Here is a 17,036-nt window from a genome sequence, read left to right on the forward strand (position 1 = left end):
CCTTTACAGAATCAACACGGTGTGTTTGGAGAGATAACATTTAAAACACCACTGTTAGTTTAAAGTATAATCAACTTATCAGCTGACCGGCTTTCATTCATCCATTTAAAGATGTAAATTTTGTGGGAAGAAACTGGTCAAGCATTTTATGTTTTCTGACATTTTATCAACTAAAATAGAGATAGATTAATATGTAAACTTTGATTATGTCACCACATCATGGAAGCCTAAAGCAGGAGGATACACGGTCGAGGCAGATGGCTAACATGAGTCTGATTCTGCTCGAGGTTTCTGCCTGTTAAAAGGAAAATTTTCCTTGCCGCTGTAACTAAATTGTTAAATGTTGAAAAGTGCTCTGCTCATGGTGGATTAAGATGAGATCAGACCGAGTCCTGTCTGTAAAATTGGACTGTCTTCATGTTGGGTCTTTGTTAATAGTTGAACATAGAGTATGGTCTCGACCTACTATGTTGGCAAAAATGTCCTCAGATAATGTTTGTTGTGATTTTGCGCTATACAAATAAAGATTGATTGATTTTACTGTTAGGATGAGGTTTTTTTTTTTCTGTTATTTTTTCTGATATTGCGTCAGCCACTCCTGTTTGGATAAAGTGTTCTGAGCACCATTGCAAACTTGAAGCCAAAAAACTTTCTCCATATTAAAAGTTGATGGTTTATATTTAGGTCTATCTTGAATGGCACAATATGTCTGCGTTTGAAGGCCAACACAGGAACGTTTGGCCCTGGAAATATCAACTTGATATGAGCGCCAACAAAAAGATGACGTTGACAGTGGGCCTGTGCTTCCATTATTTCTCCAGCAAGACAACCAGTCTTGTAATCTCAATAAAACTAAATGTTGGCCAAATGAAACACTCTCTGATATTTCTACCATCTCAGGAATAATCTTAGAAAACACAACAATGCTACACCTATCAGTAATAACAACATGGTAAAGATTTCAGTTTAAACAAATGGTTCATTTTGACAAGAACCTGTAGCTTACACAGGCTACTGTTAGTATGTACATGTAGCAGCATTAAACCACCCTTGCTGTGACAACCAGACTACAAGGTTTCCGTTCTTATCTCTCCTTCAAACATGGCTGTCATGTAGATGACCAGGAACGTGTCGTGTAGAAATTAATAAATGTCTTTTTCTTTTGGATTGCATTTTTAAGTTTGTCTCCTGACCACTGTGACCCTGCGCCTTTCTGTCCAACAGTTGTCTACAAACCCTATTGGCATGTTTGATTTTATTCATCAGTACAGTTTGCAATTAAGATTTGGCACTTTAAATACACATACAGTCCTTTTTTTAAAACATAATTCAAAACAGTAACAACAGTAAAACACCAGTGACCAGTGATCATTTGAGGTGAAACTTTGGTCTCCATATTACCAACTGGATTACAAAACGCTGGTCATCACATGGACAACAAAATTATTACAATTTAAAAAAAGAATGAATCAATAAATAATGAAATAAATAAATAAATATCGACCTAATGAGGTTGATAAATAGCTCCACAAAAATCCTAATGCCATGACTTTTTGACAAACTTGATTAACCCTTTGAAACAGACCATTCACACCTGGTAACTGACAAATTAAAGATTCAGCACATTTTCTGTGAGGTTATAGCATAATGCCACTATTTGAGGTTGTTGATGTCTCAAACAAAAATATGTTCATAACTTTATCTACAGTGCTGAGTAGGAATGAAATATTTGGCCCCCTGCTTTTGGTAAAAGGACACGGTTGAGCCCTGTGGGGAGTAGAGAACATAGAGCGCTTCATAAATCCCCGATCAAAAGTGCATTGTGACAAGCGTAAACCGCGTGGACCTCCTGCAGGTCTGCAATGATGTGCAGGAGGAGTGTTTGAAGATGATATGCTACTTCTTTTTATTTGCTGCATGAGGACAGAAGGGAGCTCCTTGTAAACCATGTGTGCTACTTTTACCATCACTCAGTTTGAAATAATTCTCTATCTGTTCATTTAATTTTCTTTTTCTTGGATTGGACGACACCATTCCTAAAATATGATAAATACAATTCCATAGGATTGTGTGCAAAATGCTCTGTAGGCATACTCTAACAAATAATGCTCTCTTTTACTAGCCACAATGTTAGACTTCGATGCTTGTAATGAGGTATGAATATCAGCCAGTATCATGGAGGAACCATTCATCTTCCTTCATGATTACCACAGCTGTCCTTTCTTAGTAAGCAGGGTCACAATTTTCACTCTCATAGTATTCTTTTAGAAAGAAACACATGGATGTAGAAAAACTAAAGGATAGGAACAAGATGGATTTAAGAATAGGAATTTGCTCAAACAGTATGGCAATGACTGCTTCCACTGAAAGCTGAGGTCTCTGCTCTTAGTCATAGCTAATCATAAAATCATATAAATATATATGATTTTATTCTTATTTATCTATATATTATTTATCCAGCAAACAGTGTTTGCAGTAAAAACTGCAAATTTCTTGAGAGAGCTTCACAACACATATCTAATAAATAACACAGAATAAATGGCAAATTCTCCTCAGAGATTTCCTTTTCCTCTTATATGCACAGATAGACTCCAGTAAGTTTCTAATTAGGTACCTGTACTGTATCAGTCAGCCCAACAGTTGAATAGATGGATGACAGTGAAGGGTCCAGTGTGCTAAGATGAGAATAAGCCTCATCTGTCTTCATCGCTCCTCTTCAGTCTGAACACCGTCTACAGAGGCAGGTCTGTGCTGTTGTGGCGAGTCTTTCTGGAAGTCCCATCATCCCTGGGCAGAGCTTTCTGCAGGTTGGACATGGCAGCGGTCTTCTTTAGGTCAATGACGGCGTAGCATTCACTGCGCCGGGGTGCCTGTGGGCCACATTTTTGGGGGGGTAGGCGCTGGTGCTGTGGCTGGTTCTGGGCACCCCCACTGCTGAGGGCTTGGCAGGGAGGCTCTCCATCCAGGTCCACCTGGATGTAGTTCAGCTGCCGTGACGGAGGCATGGCTGTGCTCACAGCCTCCGACCCCTGACCTCGATCGTCTGCGGAAATCAAAGCTAAATATTCGCCCCCCTCGGTCGGGCTGACACGGCCGAGGATGTGGGGGACAGGCGTGTCCGGAGCCGGGGTGGCTGCACCTGCTCTGTGTTGACATAGTTCTGAAGGGCGTCCCTATGGATGCCCCGTCCATCCTGATGGTAACCGTTTGGTGTCCCAGGACCTTCTGAGAACTCGTACTCATCAAAGTCTTCTTCCTCTTCCTCATACTCATCCTCATCCTGCTCATCATCATCCTCCTCCTGATCCTCATCCCGCTGCAGGCGCTGTACTCCCATACTGGCGGCAGAGAGGGCAGGTTCTCGTAGTGAGCAAGAGCTGTCCGACGGTGACCTCCGCTCATGACCCTCTCACAGGGGTAGCCTTGAGGGGGCAGAGATGAGGGGCCGTGCAGGTGCTGGTGCAGCAGGGAGTGGGAGTGACTGTCTCCTGTACTGCTGCTGCTGCTGGAACCAACCGACTGGGACACGCTGCTCGGACTTAGCTTCCTGACGCTCCTCAGCCCATTGATGTTCTCGTAGGTGAGCTCTCCGCCCTGGCAGCTGTTCGGATGCTCAAGGCCTGGGTGCCGGTGCGCGTGGTGATGGAAATGATGATAGGAGTGAGAGTTGCACAGTGCATAGAGGGCTCATCCCCCTCCGTCTCTGAGCCTGTTGCACCCTCTACTGGTTGAAGGTTGTGAGGATTGTGCCCATGTCTCTCCCTCTCTCTCTCCAGCAGATGGCGCTGTGCTGGTGTGGGGCCCAGCATGAATTTGACCTCCTGGGAGGAGGGCGTAAGAACACCTGAGGACTCATTGTGCTCCTCCAGGGGACAACGCCGCATGTTGGATTGCAGGTTTCCTTGGCCCCCTACAGGCATGGATCCTCGTGTGGTCTCTGGGAAGGTGGTGGGCCGCACCTCAGGCAGGGAGTGCACACAGTGACGCATAGAGAGATCCCCCTCCATACTAACAGTGTTTACATAGGTGTGGGTCTGTTGTGGAGAAATCAAAACAGTGTTAGGAATAAGCTGCAGATACAGTGAACTATTAATGCAATAAATAGGTCTTACCTGGTCTTCCAAACCCATGAGGCTATGGCCATGATCATCAGCAAGAGAGGGCTGGGAGGAATCACCTCTGATTGGATAACCAGGGTATCCATTGGGAAAAAGCCTGAACAGGGAACCCCGGAGCTGCGCACACAGTTATGTGACAGTTTATCAATACAAAGATATCCAGTTACCAAATGTAATGGAGCAAACATACCTACCAAAAGAATACAGAATATGATGAAACTTTATCAAGTAATAAATACTTTATAACCCCTTTTACATACTTTAATAATAAGTTCATTGAAATTACATAACACCAGTGTTATATTACCCAAATGTTTTCAGAAAACATGGCTCATAAGGTCAGCCACAAATGTGAGGTAGTTTGTTAGTATGTTGTCATTTTCCCTTCACTGCAACCCCAGACTTTTTTTTAATATGCAAAAAATAAATCTAGAAAACAGAATCAACACAAGCTCATATTTAAAATGATTAAGCACAAGTTTCATTTTCTTTACTATTAACTGGTAAACTACCATCAAGAAGAATATATTGCCAAATAATGATGTATCAGGGCAGGAACAGCCTCCACGAACAACACCAACATCATCAAACACAGCAAACAAAAGTGACTGGATAGACCAGCAGCAGATCTACTAAACACTGTGCTGCATAAGCAGGCTGTTGAGCACTGTGCTAACACTGACACCAACAGGCTATTGTCTGTAAAACTCTGAGTGATCCAAAAACTGCTGGATGCAGTGAGGACATCACATCAAGTTACAACATTGAAATGAATTCAAGTTGTCTCTTTTATTCTGAAACTTATCTGACTCATTTGAGTTTCAAAGTGATCCACGATAAACTGTTGCTCATTTCTTTTGTGTTCATTTTAGAAACAAGCACTCATTGTGACCAATGGGAGAGCTTTTTATGTATTATAACCATGTTTACCTGTCCCTTTTTAGCACTGTATTTTCATTATCGTCAGCAGTATGTTTCTTTAGCTGCTAACTATTGGAATTATATGAAGTAAAAACTTGTATTCATGTCTTCATTCAGATTGATGTGTTTCCATCAAAATGATCCAGTAAAAATATATGTAGATCCTCTCAAACACAATATCTGTCAACTTGTTTATGTCTTTAATTAAAGCCAGGTAATAAGCTAGATATATTGTGTGACAGAGATCTTACTCACCCTGTCAAGCCTCTGAACTCTGCATAACCACCACCCTTACATAACCTAAAAACTCTTATCTGTGATTTTCCTCTTTTAGAATGGTATCAGTATTTAACTCAAAATAATCCCAATACCAGAATGTATCACAGTATAACCTGAGGCTGTCACATAATCTTTTACCTATCTCTGACTGTCCATATTGAGTTCAAGTGTCTGACCACAGGCTGTGTGTCTCTGCTCTACTTATAGTTTTATGTGAGGACCTTTGTACCTGAGACTCAGTAGACTTCATTTAACCTGTGTATATTTATAGCACAAAAATGCAGCTTTGTTTACTGCTGTACATCTGCATGCATGCTCTACAAATAATCTTATAATTAGCAGGATATTAGTGTGTGTGAGTGTGTGTGTGTGTGTGTGTGTGTGTGGTGTGTGTGTGTGTGTGTGTGTGTGTGGTGTGTGTGTGTGTGTGTGTGTGTGTGTGTGTGTGAGTCTGTGAGTGTGTGTGTGTGTGTGTGTGTGTGGTGTGTGTGTGTGTGAGTCTGTGAGTAAGTGTTTGGTGGTGTGACTCACTGTTGGGAGTCTGTGGCGTGCGAGACATCTCCATCTCTGGTGTGTGACCACTGCGACTCATCATCATTGACTCCTCCACCACGTTGATGCTGTTACATTGCATCAGCTCCTGGAGCAGATTGAAAATCTCCTCTGCCCGGGAACACTTGAATGCAAAGATTCCTGACCAAACAAGCAGAAGAATAACATTGTTAGACTATAATTTTTCCCCCACATCACCAAAAATTAAAAGGCATGTGAAATCTGAAATCAACAGTCTGACTGACAAAGTTAAACAAAGTCCCCCAAAAAAGTATCCTGTGACGAAATATTGAACATGTTTCATTGCTTCAGTAACTCAATTAAAATTTGGGAAAGCACAGGCTTCACATTACAAGGTTTCAAAAACTTCTCCTGTAAAAACTACATGGATGAACACAAGTAATGTATATACTCATGCTGAAGTTATGTAAGACTTCAGGTTTGATCCCAATCCATCATAGCACTCACAACGTGTTTTATGTGTAGTCTGATTCAACTATGGATGATAATGATAACTCCAGATGTTATATACATGATAGTGAAAGACGGTAAACCTGGAACTATTCCTCATTACTTGGAGATGAAGACATTTCTAAAAGAGATTAAGTGTAAGTGTGTGTGTATACAGTATGTGTGCAGAGGGAACCCAGAGGTGGATTACCATCATCATAGATCACCACCCCCATAGATCACCACTTTTCCATGTGAACAGTAAACTCTGTTAGAGCTGCTTTTGAAACATTCCTATTCTTCCCACTCTTGAGTTTGTATTCTTCTATGGGGCTCTGTTTTATTCTTGAAACCATTAGCTCTGTCAATGTATATGTGTGCAACTCAGGGCAACAAAATTTGAGTGTCACCCATGAGACAGTCTCAAAAGGTTTACCATTATCCCTCTGATTTAGAAGATACAACACTATATACCTGTATGACACCACAGACTTTTCAGTTTGCTATTACGTGTGACCATTTAGAGCAACATTATCGTTTACTGTTTCCTGGCTAGTCCCGAATGAGCCTAACTTGATCTTGATATTTGTAAGTAAGTAAAATTAGTGGGGTATTATGCTCAGGGTGGAAAGCTGATGTGCAGTTGTGGTACAGGTGTTACCTAACATAAAAAATCTGGAAAAAATAAACACTGCTGTTTGACTAATAAGCAACTTAATAGTCAACAGTTAATATTTGCATTGACCCACTTATTTTTGTTTGATGGTGTTACAGGATACAACAGGAAGGTGGTATATTCCTATGTGCTTGTTTCGCAATGTTAGCTATAAGGTGATAAAATGTTAACTGTTGTCTGGTAAATGGTAAGGCAGATTTGTTGTGAGCCTCCTGATTTTGCCTCTTGATTTTCATTTAATGGTGTCTGTCCAGTTGAAAAACCAGGAAGTGGGAGTTTGGGATGTCAGAAAAAAAAAGGCTACTGTGTGAAAACTGATTTACCTTACCCACACGTTTTCCTACTGTGATAGAAAAATCCTACATTTAAAAAAGACCTGGTAAGCAAAACCCTGGGACTGTTTGAAGGTCCATATAAGAGGAACATATAAACACTAGATGGAAATGTGTCAGTAGAAAACTCAATCTTTGTCACTGAAGAAGAGAAACAGAAAAATGTGGCTTACCCTGTCCAGTCTGACAACGTCGGCCGCTCTCAAAAGAAAACAGGTTGGAGTCGTAGCCATAGCGACGCAAGCAAAGATACGGCCACCGAATTGCGTCCCTTTTACGTGTGTGAAGTATGAGCTCAGTCTGGGTGAGCTCCATGATCCCAGAGCCGAGCTCGTTGCCCTCATCGTCCACATTAGTGACCTAGGACACGGAGCAGAAATGACACAGGAGGAGACCAAAATTTAAGTTCAGAATATGTATCAGTGGTGTTTGAACAATTACCCAAGAAGAAAAGTAGAGGAAGATGTTTATTTTGTTTTTACTGACCTTAAATTTGGTGAGATGGTTGTCTCTGATGGGGTCTCTGTACAGACAGCTCCAACAGCTCCCCATAGCTTCAGCAGGCCAGCTGAAACCTGACATGGAGAGCAAACACCAAAAATGGATTAGATTAAGAATTTAAGCAATTTAAACAACAGTTATCTATATTAGACAAAACAATGCTTAACAACTATCGCAGGAAACAGGCACACACAAATTTCTTACTCAGTCCAGGCCATCAGTGTGAGGGGATTTTCAACTCAATCCCAGGATCTTCGACTGGGCATCGTTGTCACAAGCCAGTTAGTTTGCTGGACTGACATCTTCAAGAGATGCATGATGTTCTTCCCCCTAAAACCGTTGAAAAACGCAACTCAGGTTAACATGTTAAAAGTGAACCTCACTTGCAATCTTGTATCGAACCTAATGTGGCTAGTTTTAGCGAGTGGACTCAAGGAATCCTGTAAGACACTGAATCTGCTGCATGTCATTCCTCCTATTTCCTTATTCATTACTGGCATCTCTCTTCTTTCAAACACTACAGAAAAGCTGCATTACAAACTATAGATCACAAATCTGTTGAATCCTACTTCAAATTATGAATTTAAGCATCAAAGAGGCAGGTGCAGTTCAGGGCTTTTGAGTGTTTACCTGTATATCAGCATTATGAAATATCACAGACATGTAGATGAGAACTGAGTATGACCGAGGTAGTAAAGCTTTCTTGATTGCGCATGCCAAATCAGCAAGAGAACTGACAACTACAGGATTATCTATCAGTCTTCAAAGAAGCAATTCACCCCAAATCCAACACATTGCATTGCTGATTTAATAATTAAATCACATAATTTCATTCACGTTTGGCTGAGTTTTAGTCCCACAATTATTTTAATGTTATGGCTTTAATAGACTTAGCATTTTGCACTGATACTGGTATATGATAGAAAATCTAGTGTGTAAAAACATTTCTGATGCACAATCACATTTATCAAACACTTCAAATGATTGCAAAAAGAACAATATTTTTTATTAAGTGCAGAGATTGTCCTGTATGGCTATAACTAGAATTTGCAAACTTAACATTAATATTCCAGCTGTGCATCTTAAAATCAGGAGAGACACATACATACACAATAGACAGAGGACAATGTTTGATTAGAGCTCCAGACAAAATATTGCCTCCGACACTCCACATCAACAAGTCATAAAAATCTGCACCAGAAATAACCATGCGATTCCTGCTCCTTGTCGACCTCACACAGCCCTACATACAGATTTCAGATCAACACCGCCGCATTATGTGAGCTCTAACCTGGGCCTCCACATCTGACTGGAGATGCCAGGCTGGACTCACACACATCTCACACACCACAGCCACAGCTTCCTTTACTCAAAGCAAAGCAGGGCACAAAAAAAATGATTGACTGTGACACGCACTTGTCAACAACCAGTGATTGAATTGGCTTCCTCTCCATCTGAGCTATTTACAGCAGAAAAATCACAGCCTTTTTTTTTTTTTTTTTTTTTGCGCAATTAGCGAAGCCGACGCAGAGCTCCAAAACAAGCCGACAGCCAGGCTTCATCTGCCCCATCAATGTGCACAGACTCCCCCGGCACAACCATGCTACCATGAACCAGCACACTGACACTTACTGCACAACGACACGGTTCAATGACCATTTGTTCACATTGGTGTGAGGATACAATAGCGTGAGTACATGGCAGTCAACGGGAAAGTGGAGAACGACAGCGATGGCTTGCTACTCACATGTCTGGCACGGATTTTTTTTTATATTAGCTGTAATGCGAAATAAGCATTGAGGCTGCGAGTGGTTATCGGTGGCGGCCGCTGCTGCTGCTGGTTGTAGCGGGATGTGGCACTTGCACGGCAGAGAGGCGAGTAAAAGATGCAGTGAGAGCACTGAAAATGTTGTTATTTTTTCCTCCTATTACGCCCCCCTACTGCAGCACGGGCCTGTGCCTGTATGACATTTCCCAAGCAGCTGGGGTGAGAGTTCACCGCCAGACAACGAAGCTGAAAGAAGCGTCAAGAAGGTAAGGAACGCTGGAGGACCGGGGAGGAAAGGTGTGCCTGTCTGATAGACAAGAGGAGGGGCCAAATGACCCATTGATCTGGAAGGGATGAGTGTGCCATATATCAGTTTATTACTCAGTAAAAACTCAGTTGTTATTTTTAGCGCTGTTTGGTGTGGTGAGGTGGTGACACAAAATCTAATTTTGAACAAGGACACAGAGTTTTCTTTCTTTTGCCACACTTGTAGCCAGAAGTCAAATTTTGATTAGATGGAAAGACTGTTACCCTCCAACATTTAAACAGTGGATTAGAGACATGTTACATTTTGTAAAGCTGGAGAAGATAAGGTATACTGTCAGGGGATCGGCTAACACGTTTTTATTGATATGGCAGCCCTTTCTGAGTCATATTGATGTTTTAAGCTCTGATAATTTTGTGGATGAGTAACCTTTCATGTCAATGTAAGCAGTGGGGAGCCACACAGTTTTGACTTGGGTGGCCAAACTGGGGCACTGACTGTAGAAGTGGCGGCCAGGCGTGGAAAACATTAGGGGTTTATTCCCAAACCTAGGAGGGTTACTTACTATAATTACATGTACTCTTTTTTATAAAATAATTTAAGAATCGTTCAATTTTTTGTAGATTTCTAACGTTAACATTAAAAATGTAACTCGACAGAGTGCCAACATGCCGATATCCGCTGATATAATTAACCAATTAAATAATGGGCTGCTTCACACATGTTGGGCTCATGTTTTAAGTTAGTTTTAATTTAAGCAGCAGTCTGTAAGGTACATGTAGCTGACTAATTTAGGCACATTTACTGTCAAAGAGAAAAAACATTTTATTTATTTGGGTTTAATTGCTGTACAGTTGCACTTTTCACATGTTCCCTGTGAACAGAGGTTAGGTTTACTTACTATGTCAAATGTGAAATTGGCCAAATTTGCCCTGGTTGTGGGTATTGTTATAATTGTCTCAGGGAGAGCATTATCCAAGTTTTAAGTAGGATGTACCTTTTGTATGAATTTTGTTTGAAAGCAATTGTCAAAAAGAAAATGCAGTTTTAAGTATTAACTATTTTTCTTATTTTGCACAAGAAATTAATATTACATGACAAATGTGATAAGAGTATCACCATAATACTGAACGCTTATTCCGATACAGAAGAGAATTGATGATCTCTGCAATTCAGTGTGCGGAAAAAATTTCGGTATCTGTAATCAGCTAAATGAGTTGTAAAATATCGGCATATCGGATATCGGCAAAAAATCCAGTATTGTGCATCCCTAGTGAAAATACAGTCAGTTCATGCAGTAATGGCTTGTAAATCCTTCAATGTTACATACACAATCCATTTTCCCAGTATTGCAAACGTTTTTCTCTGCTAAGCTTTAGTGAGGAAGTCATTCTTTCCATATTTTCAATACCAGACACAATGTCTATCCACTCTGTCTCTGTTGGAGGATTTGGTTGCAACCATTTTCGTGTCACAGCCTTTTTGCTGCCTGCTAATAAAATCTTTAGCAAGTATTTGTCCTTCACTGAGAGATGGACTGCAATGCACTTCCACATAGGCTTAATTTCTCAATACCATAGTTTGTTGCACGCATCTACCCTGTAGTATCCTGTTAGTGAAATACACATGAAAACTCAAGCTCTATGAACATTATCTGGAGATAATGTGTGGGTTTGCGAGGCAACCAATAAAAGAAGTGGTTTGACCTGTTCATATGTCAAAATCAACTCAATAGCCCAGTGGTTCCAATAGTGGGAGTCATCTTGTTGTTCATCAGCCAGCAAACAGACCATTTATCAACACAGTCAAACAGCTGCTAGAGTTATACAAATGTGGCCAGAGGGAGCTTCTGAATAGCCACAAGACCTAGGTCTAGCTTCGAAATTACCATCACAAAATGCCTTTGTGTATTCTCTAACAGTATGTCATGGATCACCAAAGAAGTCTGTCTTCTGCTTAAGGCCTACAACACAGCTTTACCAATCAACAACACCATCCTGACCACTGCCAGGGGATGAGAGTGGAGACTGTCATGACCGCTGCTCCCGCACCAGCCTCAATTTCCAACAGCCAGACACTCATACAGACTGCTGAGGTCACATGCAAGTTCCTTACATCAACACATGAAAAACAGCTGATCGGGATGCGGTCCGAGGACGGGTCCTCATAGTCTGTTCTGCTGAGCTAACTAACCTGTTCACAAGCACTTTAGCCAATCACAGTGAACTGTCCCCACATGCCTAAAGACTGCCACAATAGTGCCAGTTCCAAAAAACACATGCAATAAACTCACTATGACTACAGACCAATCGCACCAACACAGGTAATAAAGAAATTAGTCGTGCAATATTCTTCTTCTATATTACTTATTGCAAAGTGCAATATCCCCATTATTTGTAAATAAGACTCTTATGTCATACAAGTGCGATATTCCCTGCTTTTTTGTATCTGCTAATGTATGAGTATGTATGAGTGTATGTTGTTTTATATAATTACCAATAACTTCATTTTATTTTATTTTATTTTATTTTATTGAGCTGTGCTAAGGCAGAGCAAAATGATTTTGTTGTTTATACCCTTTACAATGACAATGAGCATTCTATTCTTCTATTATCTTTCTATTCTTTTGAGGTGATAACAAGCAAAAGCAACAGTTGCAGCAGGTTAACACACAGCACAGTAAACATAGCAACATGTGCATATAGGTAGGTTGAGTTTCTGGAGACTAGCTAAGTTGTCTTGAGTGATAGGCTAGTATGAAACTCATTGAGTTACACAAACTCAACTGTGTATCTGTATATATCTTTTTGGCTGTTGTTTACTTTTCTGTTGTTCTAATGTCTATTTTTGAGTTTGCCTATCAGTGCTTGCATGTGGCTGTAGGTAATTTCTCTATAAATCTGTGTTGAGTAGGTGCAGGTATGAATGGGATTGGGCAACATGAAAACTAGTTAGACTGCTAGTTATGGTTAATTTTGAAACGTTCACTGAAAATTGAAGTGGAAACCTCCAGAGCACATTTACTGAGGGTGGACCCCTTTTGGGTTTTTTTTATTTTGTAACAGCAAACTGACAAACAAAATAAAGAAAAAAGACAATAGGACCTCTGTATGCAACACATATAACTTGATTATCTTCTAACTGCAGTTTCTGGGCCGGAAGTTATCCCTTCAAAATACAATAATGCAGTTTGCAAGAACCCCATGCCATGCACAGCCATAGTGAATGATGCATTTATTTTAATATGTCTGTAAAGTGGGTGTAAAATACCTCTGAAAATGAACATATAACAATACCTTGTCATTATGCCTCCTGTCTGACAACCACACATACACTCACCCTTTCAGTCAAGATTTTCTTTAAATAAAAGTTGAAAAAAAATAACTATATAAAGCCTCAAAGCATCTTGGAGATCTTTGGAACCCCAGTTTTCCAATGGCAAGGATTGACAATTGAAATTTGAAAATATCTTTCCAAACACAAAAGGTAAAACAAATTCTAGGCCAACTTTTCAAACGTACCACTACTAGTACCATGAAAAAAAACTTGTCTTACCCTCAGTGGTTTAATTTAGCCTCCAACATTTTTAAAGTTAAAGGTCATCTATTGGACACAGTAGTATATTTGTATGGTTGGTTAAAAAACAATATCAACAAAGCATGCTTCTGATCACTTCAAGCATAAACACACCCAGTGACACACAGTGCATTTTCTACTTGCACTGTCAGTGTTGTTCAAATTATAGAACGTAGGCAACTGTCTTGTTTTGTGCTTAACTTTAAATAAACTAGTGCTAATGGTATCAATTAGCTAGAAAGTTCAAGTATGTGTAATGTAAGCAAACTTGGGCAACAAACTGGACCTGGAATCTATTTGCTTTTCATAAATGAAATGACACACAGCCTTACCAGGTTTAAAACCTTTATTTAAACCTTACTGTTTCTTTTGATTAACTCTTATTTGACTCAGGGTTTTATGATAACCTTTCAGGTAGAGCTCAGTGACTTCTTGTTCAGCATCCAAACACCTTTCTTGATTGGCACAACCAAAGTACAATAAAGACTTGTAAGCATGTTCCACCACAAAGGGAATATTCACATTACATATGATTCTTTAATAATCTTTGTTGAATCAAAATACATCTAAGTTTGATTTTAGCCTAAATGCAAATCACTTGAACTGGTATGTCAAGTTGAACTATTCATGACCATATCTTGTCTTTTCAATGAAACTGATAAAACAGACCTCACAGAGAACAAGGCGGCTGGGAGAGCACGGAGAGAATGATCTTGACAGTTATTTAATCTTTGCTGCCTGCCGTACTGCTAGCTGTGTGTTTTCTTAGAAAAGCGGAAATGTGTAGCCGTGCAGGAAACCAGGGCATGCTAGCGAGTGGACTTTGGTCTTCAAGGACTACAGTGGCGTTGTAAACAATGTTTATTTAGTAACGTAAATACTCCGTCAACCAACAGTCCCCTCTTGACTTCGTCCTGGCGACCAATCGTTGCTAACCAAGCTGCGACGTCATCACAAGACAGCGTCTGGTTCTCATTCAACGATCTGCTTTGTGATAAAGAAAGAAAAAAGAAAAAAAAAAAGAAATTTCAGTATTTCTCAATTGCTAAAACACATTTCTTGACATCCACCACGTTTTTCTCAACACTATAAGCACAAAACCCAACTTTCAAACTACATTCACCAAACCTCTGACTCTCCCTGCAAAACCAAACAATGTTGTCAGATCAGAACCCAAATTAAAACAATACAGAGCAGTCATTACACACTACTTAAAAAAACTGAAAACACAATGCTCAGGACATGAAGCTGTAGAAATAATGTTTATTGTTCAGGCTAAATGAATGTAGCTCCTGTATATAGTCAAAATAAAGTCAACATAAATATAAATGAGAAGAACATGGTCTATCACAGTAGCTGAGATTTCATCAGAAGTTCCTGTTCTTTATCTTTCTCGATTTCGCTCCCCTCTTCTTCCTCCTTCACCATGTCTTACACACACTCTTCCGCTGCCTCTCAGATTATTTCTGTCCATTGTACAACCTTCAACAACCAGTGCTCTCTGGCTTATATTGGTTTCCTCACATCATTAGCCACAAGTGTGATCAGTTTTGAGTGGTTGTGTTTAAGCTGTAACACCTGTGCTTCAAATGTGTTGAACTTTTGCTACCTGTGCTTACCATTATGCAACACAAGTGCATCACAGTGCAACATGTGTTTTAGTGAGTGAGAATGTGTTTGTGAGTTGTGTTTTGCCAAAAGAGTGACTGATTCAATACATGGGTTCAGGCCGCTTAAATTTGAGTTGAGACGATAGGGTTTAGTGTTTTAGCGATTGAGAAATACTGTAATACTATAGGAGTTTTGGGTCTGTGTAATATTCTTAGTTGTATTTAAACTCAGATTTCTGAGAAAAAAGTCAGAATTCTTAAAAATGATCACATTCAAATTTTGTATTTGAATGTGTTTTGTAGGCTACATCATCATTATACCATTGCTGTCTGAAGTACATAGCATTACTTTATGAACAGATTGTCTCTGTCTTTCTCTGTAAATTATCTTGAGCAAAAACACTCAAAAGAGAGGGAGAGAGAGAAAAAAAAGGAGCACTCTGCTGACTGCACTGATAAAATGACCTTGCCTATTTATATCACATTAAAGTGGCCTGCACTAGGACCCAGTGTTAACAGGTGTGTAGTTTGACTACTGACAAAATGTCAGAAAATTGTCCTGATTTGTTTTCCATGTCTGATGAAGATAGACTAAAGAACCTGTTTTCACACAAAGTGTTTCAGTTTGCTCAGTTTGTGTTAAAGGCAGTTCAGCAGCGGAGGAGTACACTTTATGTCAGATTTAGTTGTTGTCACTGTCAAATGTCTGAAGTGTACCACTGTGCTTTTTAATTCCTTTAGGTCATTGCTGGACATGTGCAGTATTGTATCTGCTATCTTCGTTTTATTTTGCTTCTTATGTTGTTGCTCCTATTTTGTTTTGTTTTGTAGTGTCTTGTAAGTCCGTACGAGCTGGGCACCTTTTAGTGCATGAAACGATGAATAATAAACTAAACTAAACTAAACTAAACTAAACTAAACTAAACTAAACTACATACTTGACAGAGGATCTGATAGCAAAATGAGGGGTAAGTGAGGTGTTAAGAGTACACTTTATAATCTATCTTAAATATATTAACAATAAAAAACACCTTTCTTGGTTACTTTTAGCTTTTCTTTGATGTATCATTAAGAAATACCTTTTTGAATTAAAAGATGTTATATACAACTCTTTTCAATTTTGTAAGCCAGATGTAACTGTTAATGGTTGTCTGGCTATCTTCTTGTCTATAAATCTGTGTTGGGGGTCATTTCACCTCTCAGTTCACAGACAGTAGTCGGTACTTTTTAAGAAAATACGTATGTACATATGATAATAATTTATGTGCACAAGAAAATAAATTGTGTGCATGCATTAATACGTTTTTTTCACATGACATTCTTCTTGTTCCATTGAGATAATAACTTTTTTCGCACACAATTACCCAATGCACAAAAGATAATGACTTTTGCGCACAAAATAAAAAATATCACCTAAACATCAGGAGCCTAACAAAGCCAACTCAGAGCTATGACTTCAATTTAAGAGAAGGAGGTATCAAAATGCATTCCTTGTAATTAGGGCACAACCTGCTTTTCCTCCAGGGCCACAGCCATGAGTGCCCGGTAGAATTTAACTTATTGTTCATGGGAACAGAAGAGCTTTCACCACTATGAGATATGGTTTCATCAAAAAGGTTGAAAAAACTCTGTCTATTTTATAATCCTTAATCCCTTAGCAATGTTTTCAGTGACAACTCAGCCGACAGTACATTGCAGTTGGTTTTCATTATTAAATAATCCAAAAATCCTCTTCACCATTAATCTGCAATTTGTTTGGCATCAAGATACAAATATCAGTTGTACTTTCATCTTCAGGAGAATGTGTCCCAATGTAACCTTTATGGGGCCATCACATAACTGTAACTTTTTATCTTGATCTGGCTGACCACATGAAGGGTGAGTGTCGGACTACAGGCTGTATCTCTGCTCCACTTATTGTTTTATTTGAATACCTTTGTACCTGTGGCTCAGTAGACTTGATCCAACCTGTATGTATTCATATCAAA

The 17,036-nt window shown here is 39.6% G+C and overlaps 1 protein-coding gene across 1 annotated transcript; it reads right to left on the minus strand.

Annotated features, from left to right (window-relative positions):
* Positions 1-359: 359 nt before the first annotated feature.
* Positions 360-9,848, minus strand: frs3 (fibroblast growth factor receptor substrate 3). Its single transcript, XM_034712281.1, is given in 12 exon segments — positions 360-3,003; positions 3,005-3,117; positions 3,119-3,327; positions 3,330-3,674; positions 3,677-4,034; positions 4,113-4,211; positions 4,213-4,235; positions 5,850-6,011; positions 7,502-7,688; positions 7,815-7,903; positions 8,034-8,159; positions 9,577-9,848. Coding segments are annotated over 10 exon segments (1,833 nt in total). The 5' UTR covers positions 7,881-7,903; positions 8,034-8,159; positions 9,577-9,848; the 3' UTR covers positions 360-2,732.
* Positions 9,849-17,036: the final 7,188 nt, after the last annotated feature.

The sequence above is a fragment of the Notolabrus celidotus genome, chromosome 1 (assembly GCF_009762535.1).
Source record: "Notolabrus celidotus isolate fNotCel1 chromosome 1, fNotCel1.pri, whole genome shotgun sequence".
NCBI classification, from domain to species: domain Eukaryota; kingdom Metazoa; phylum Chordata; class Actinopteri; order Labriformes; family Labridae; genus Notolabrus; species Notolabrus celidotus.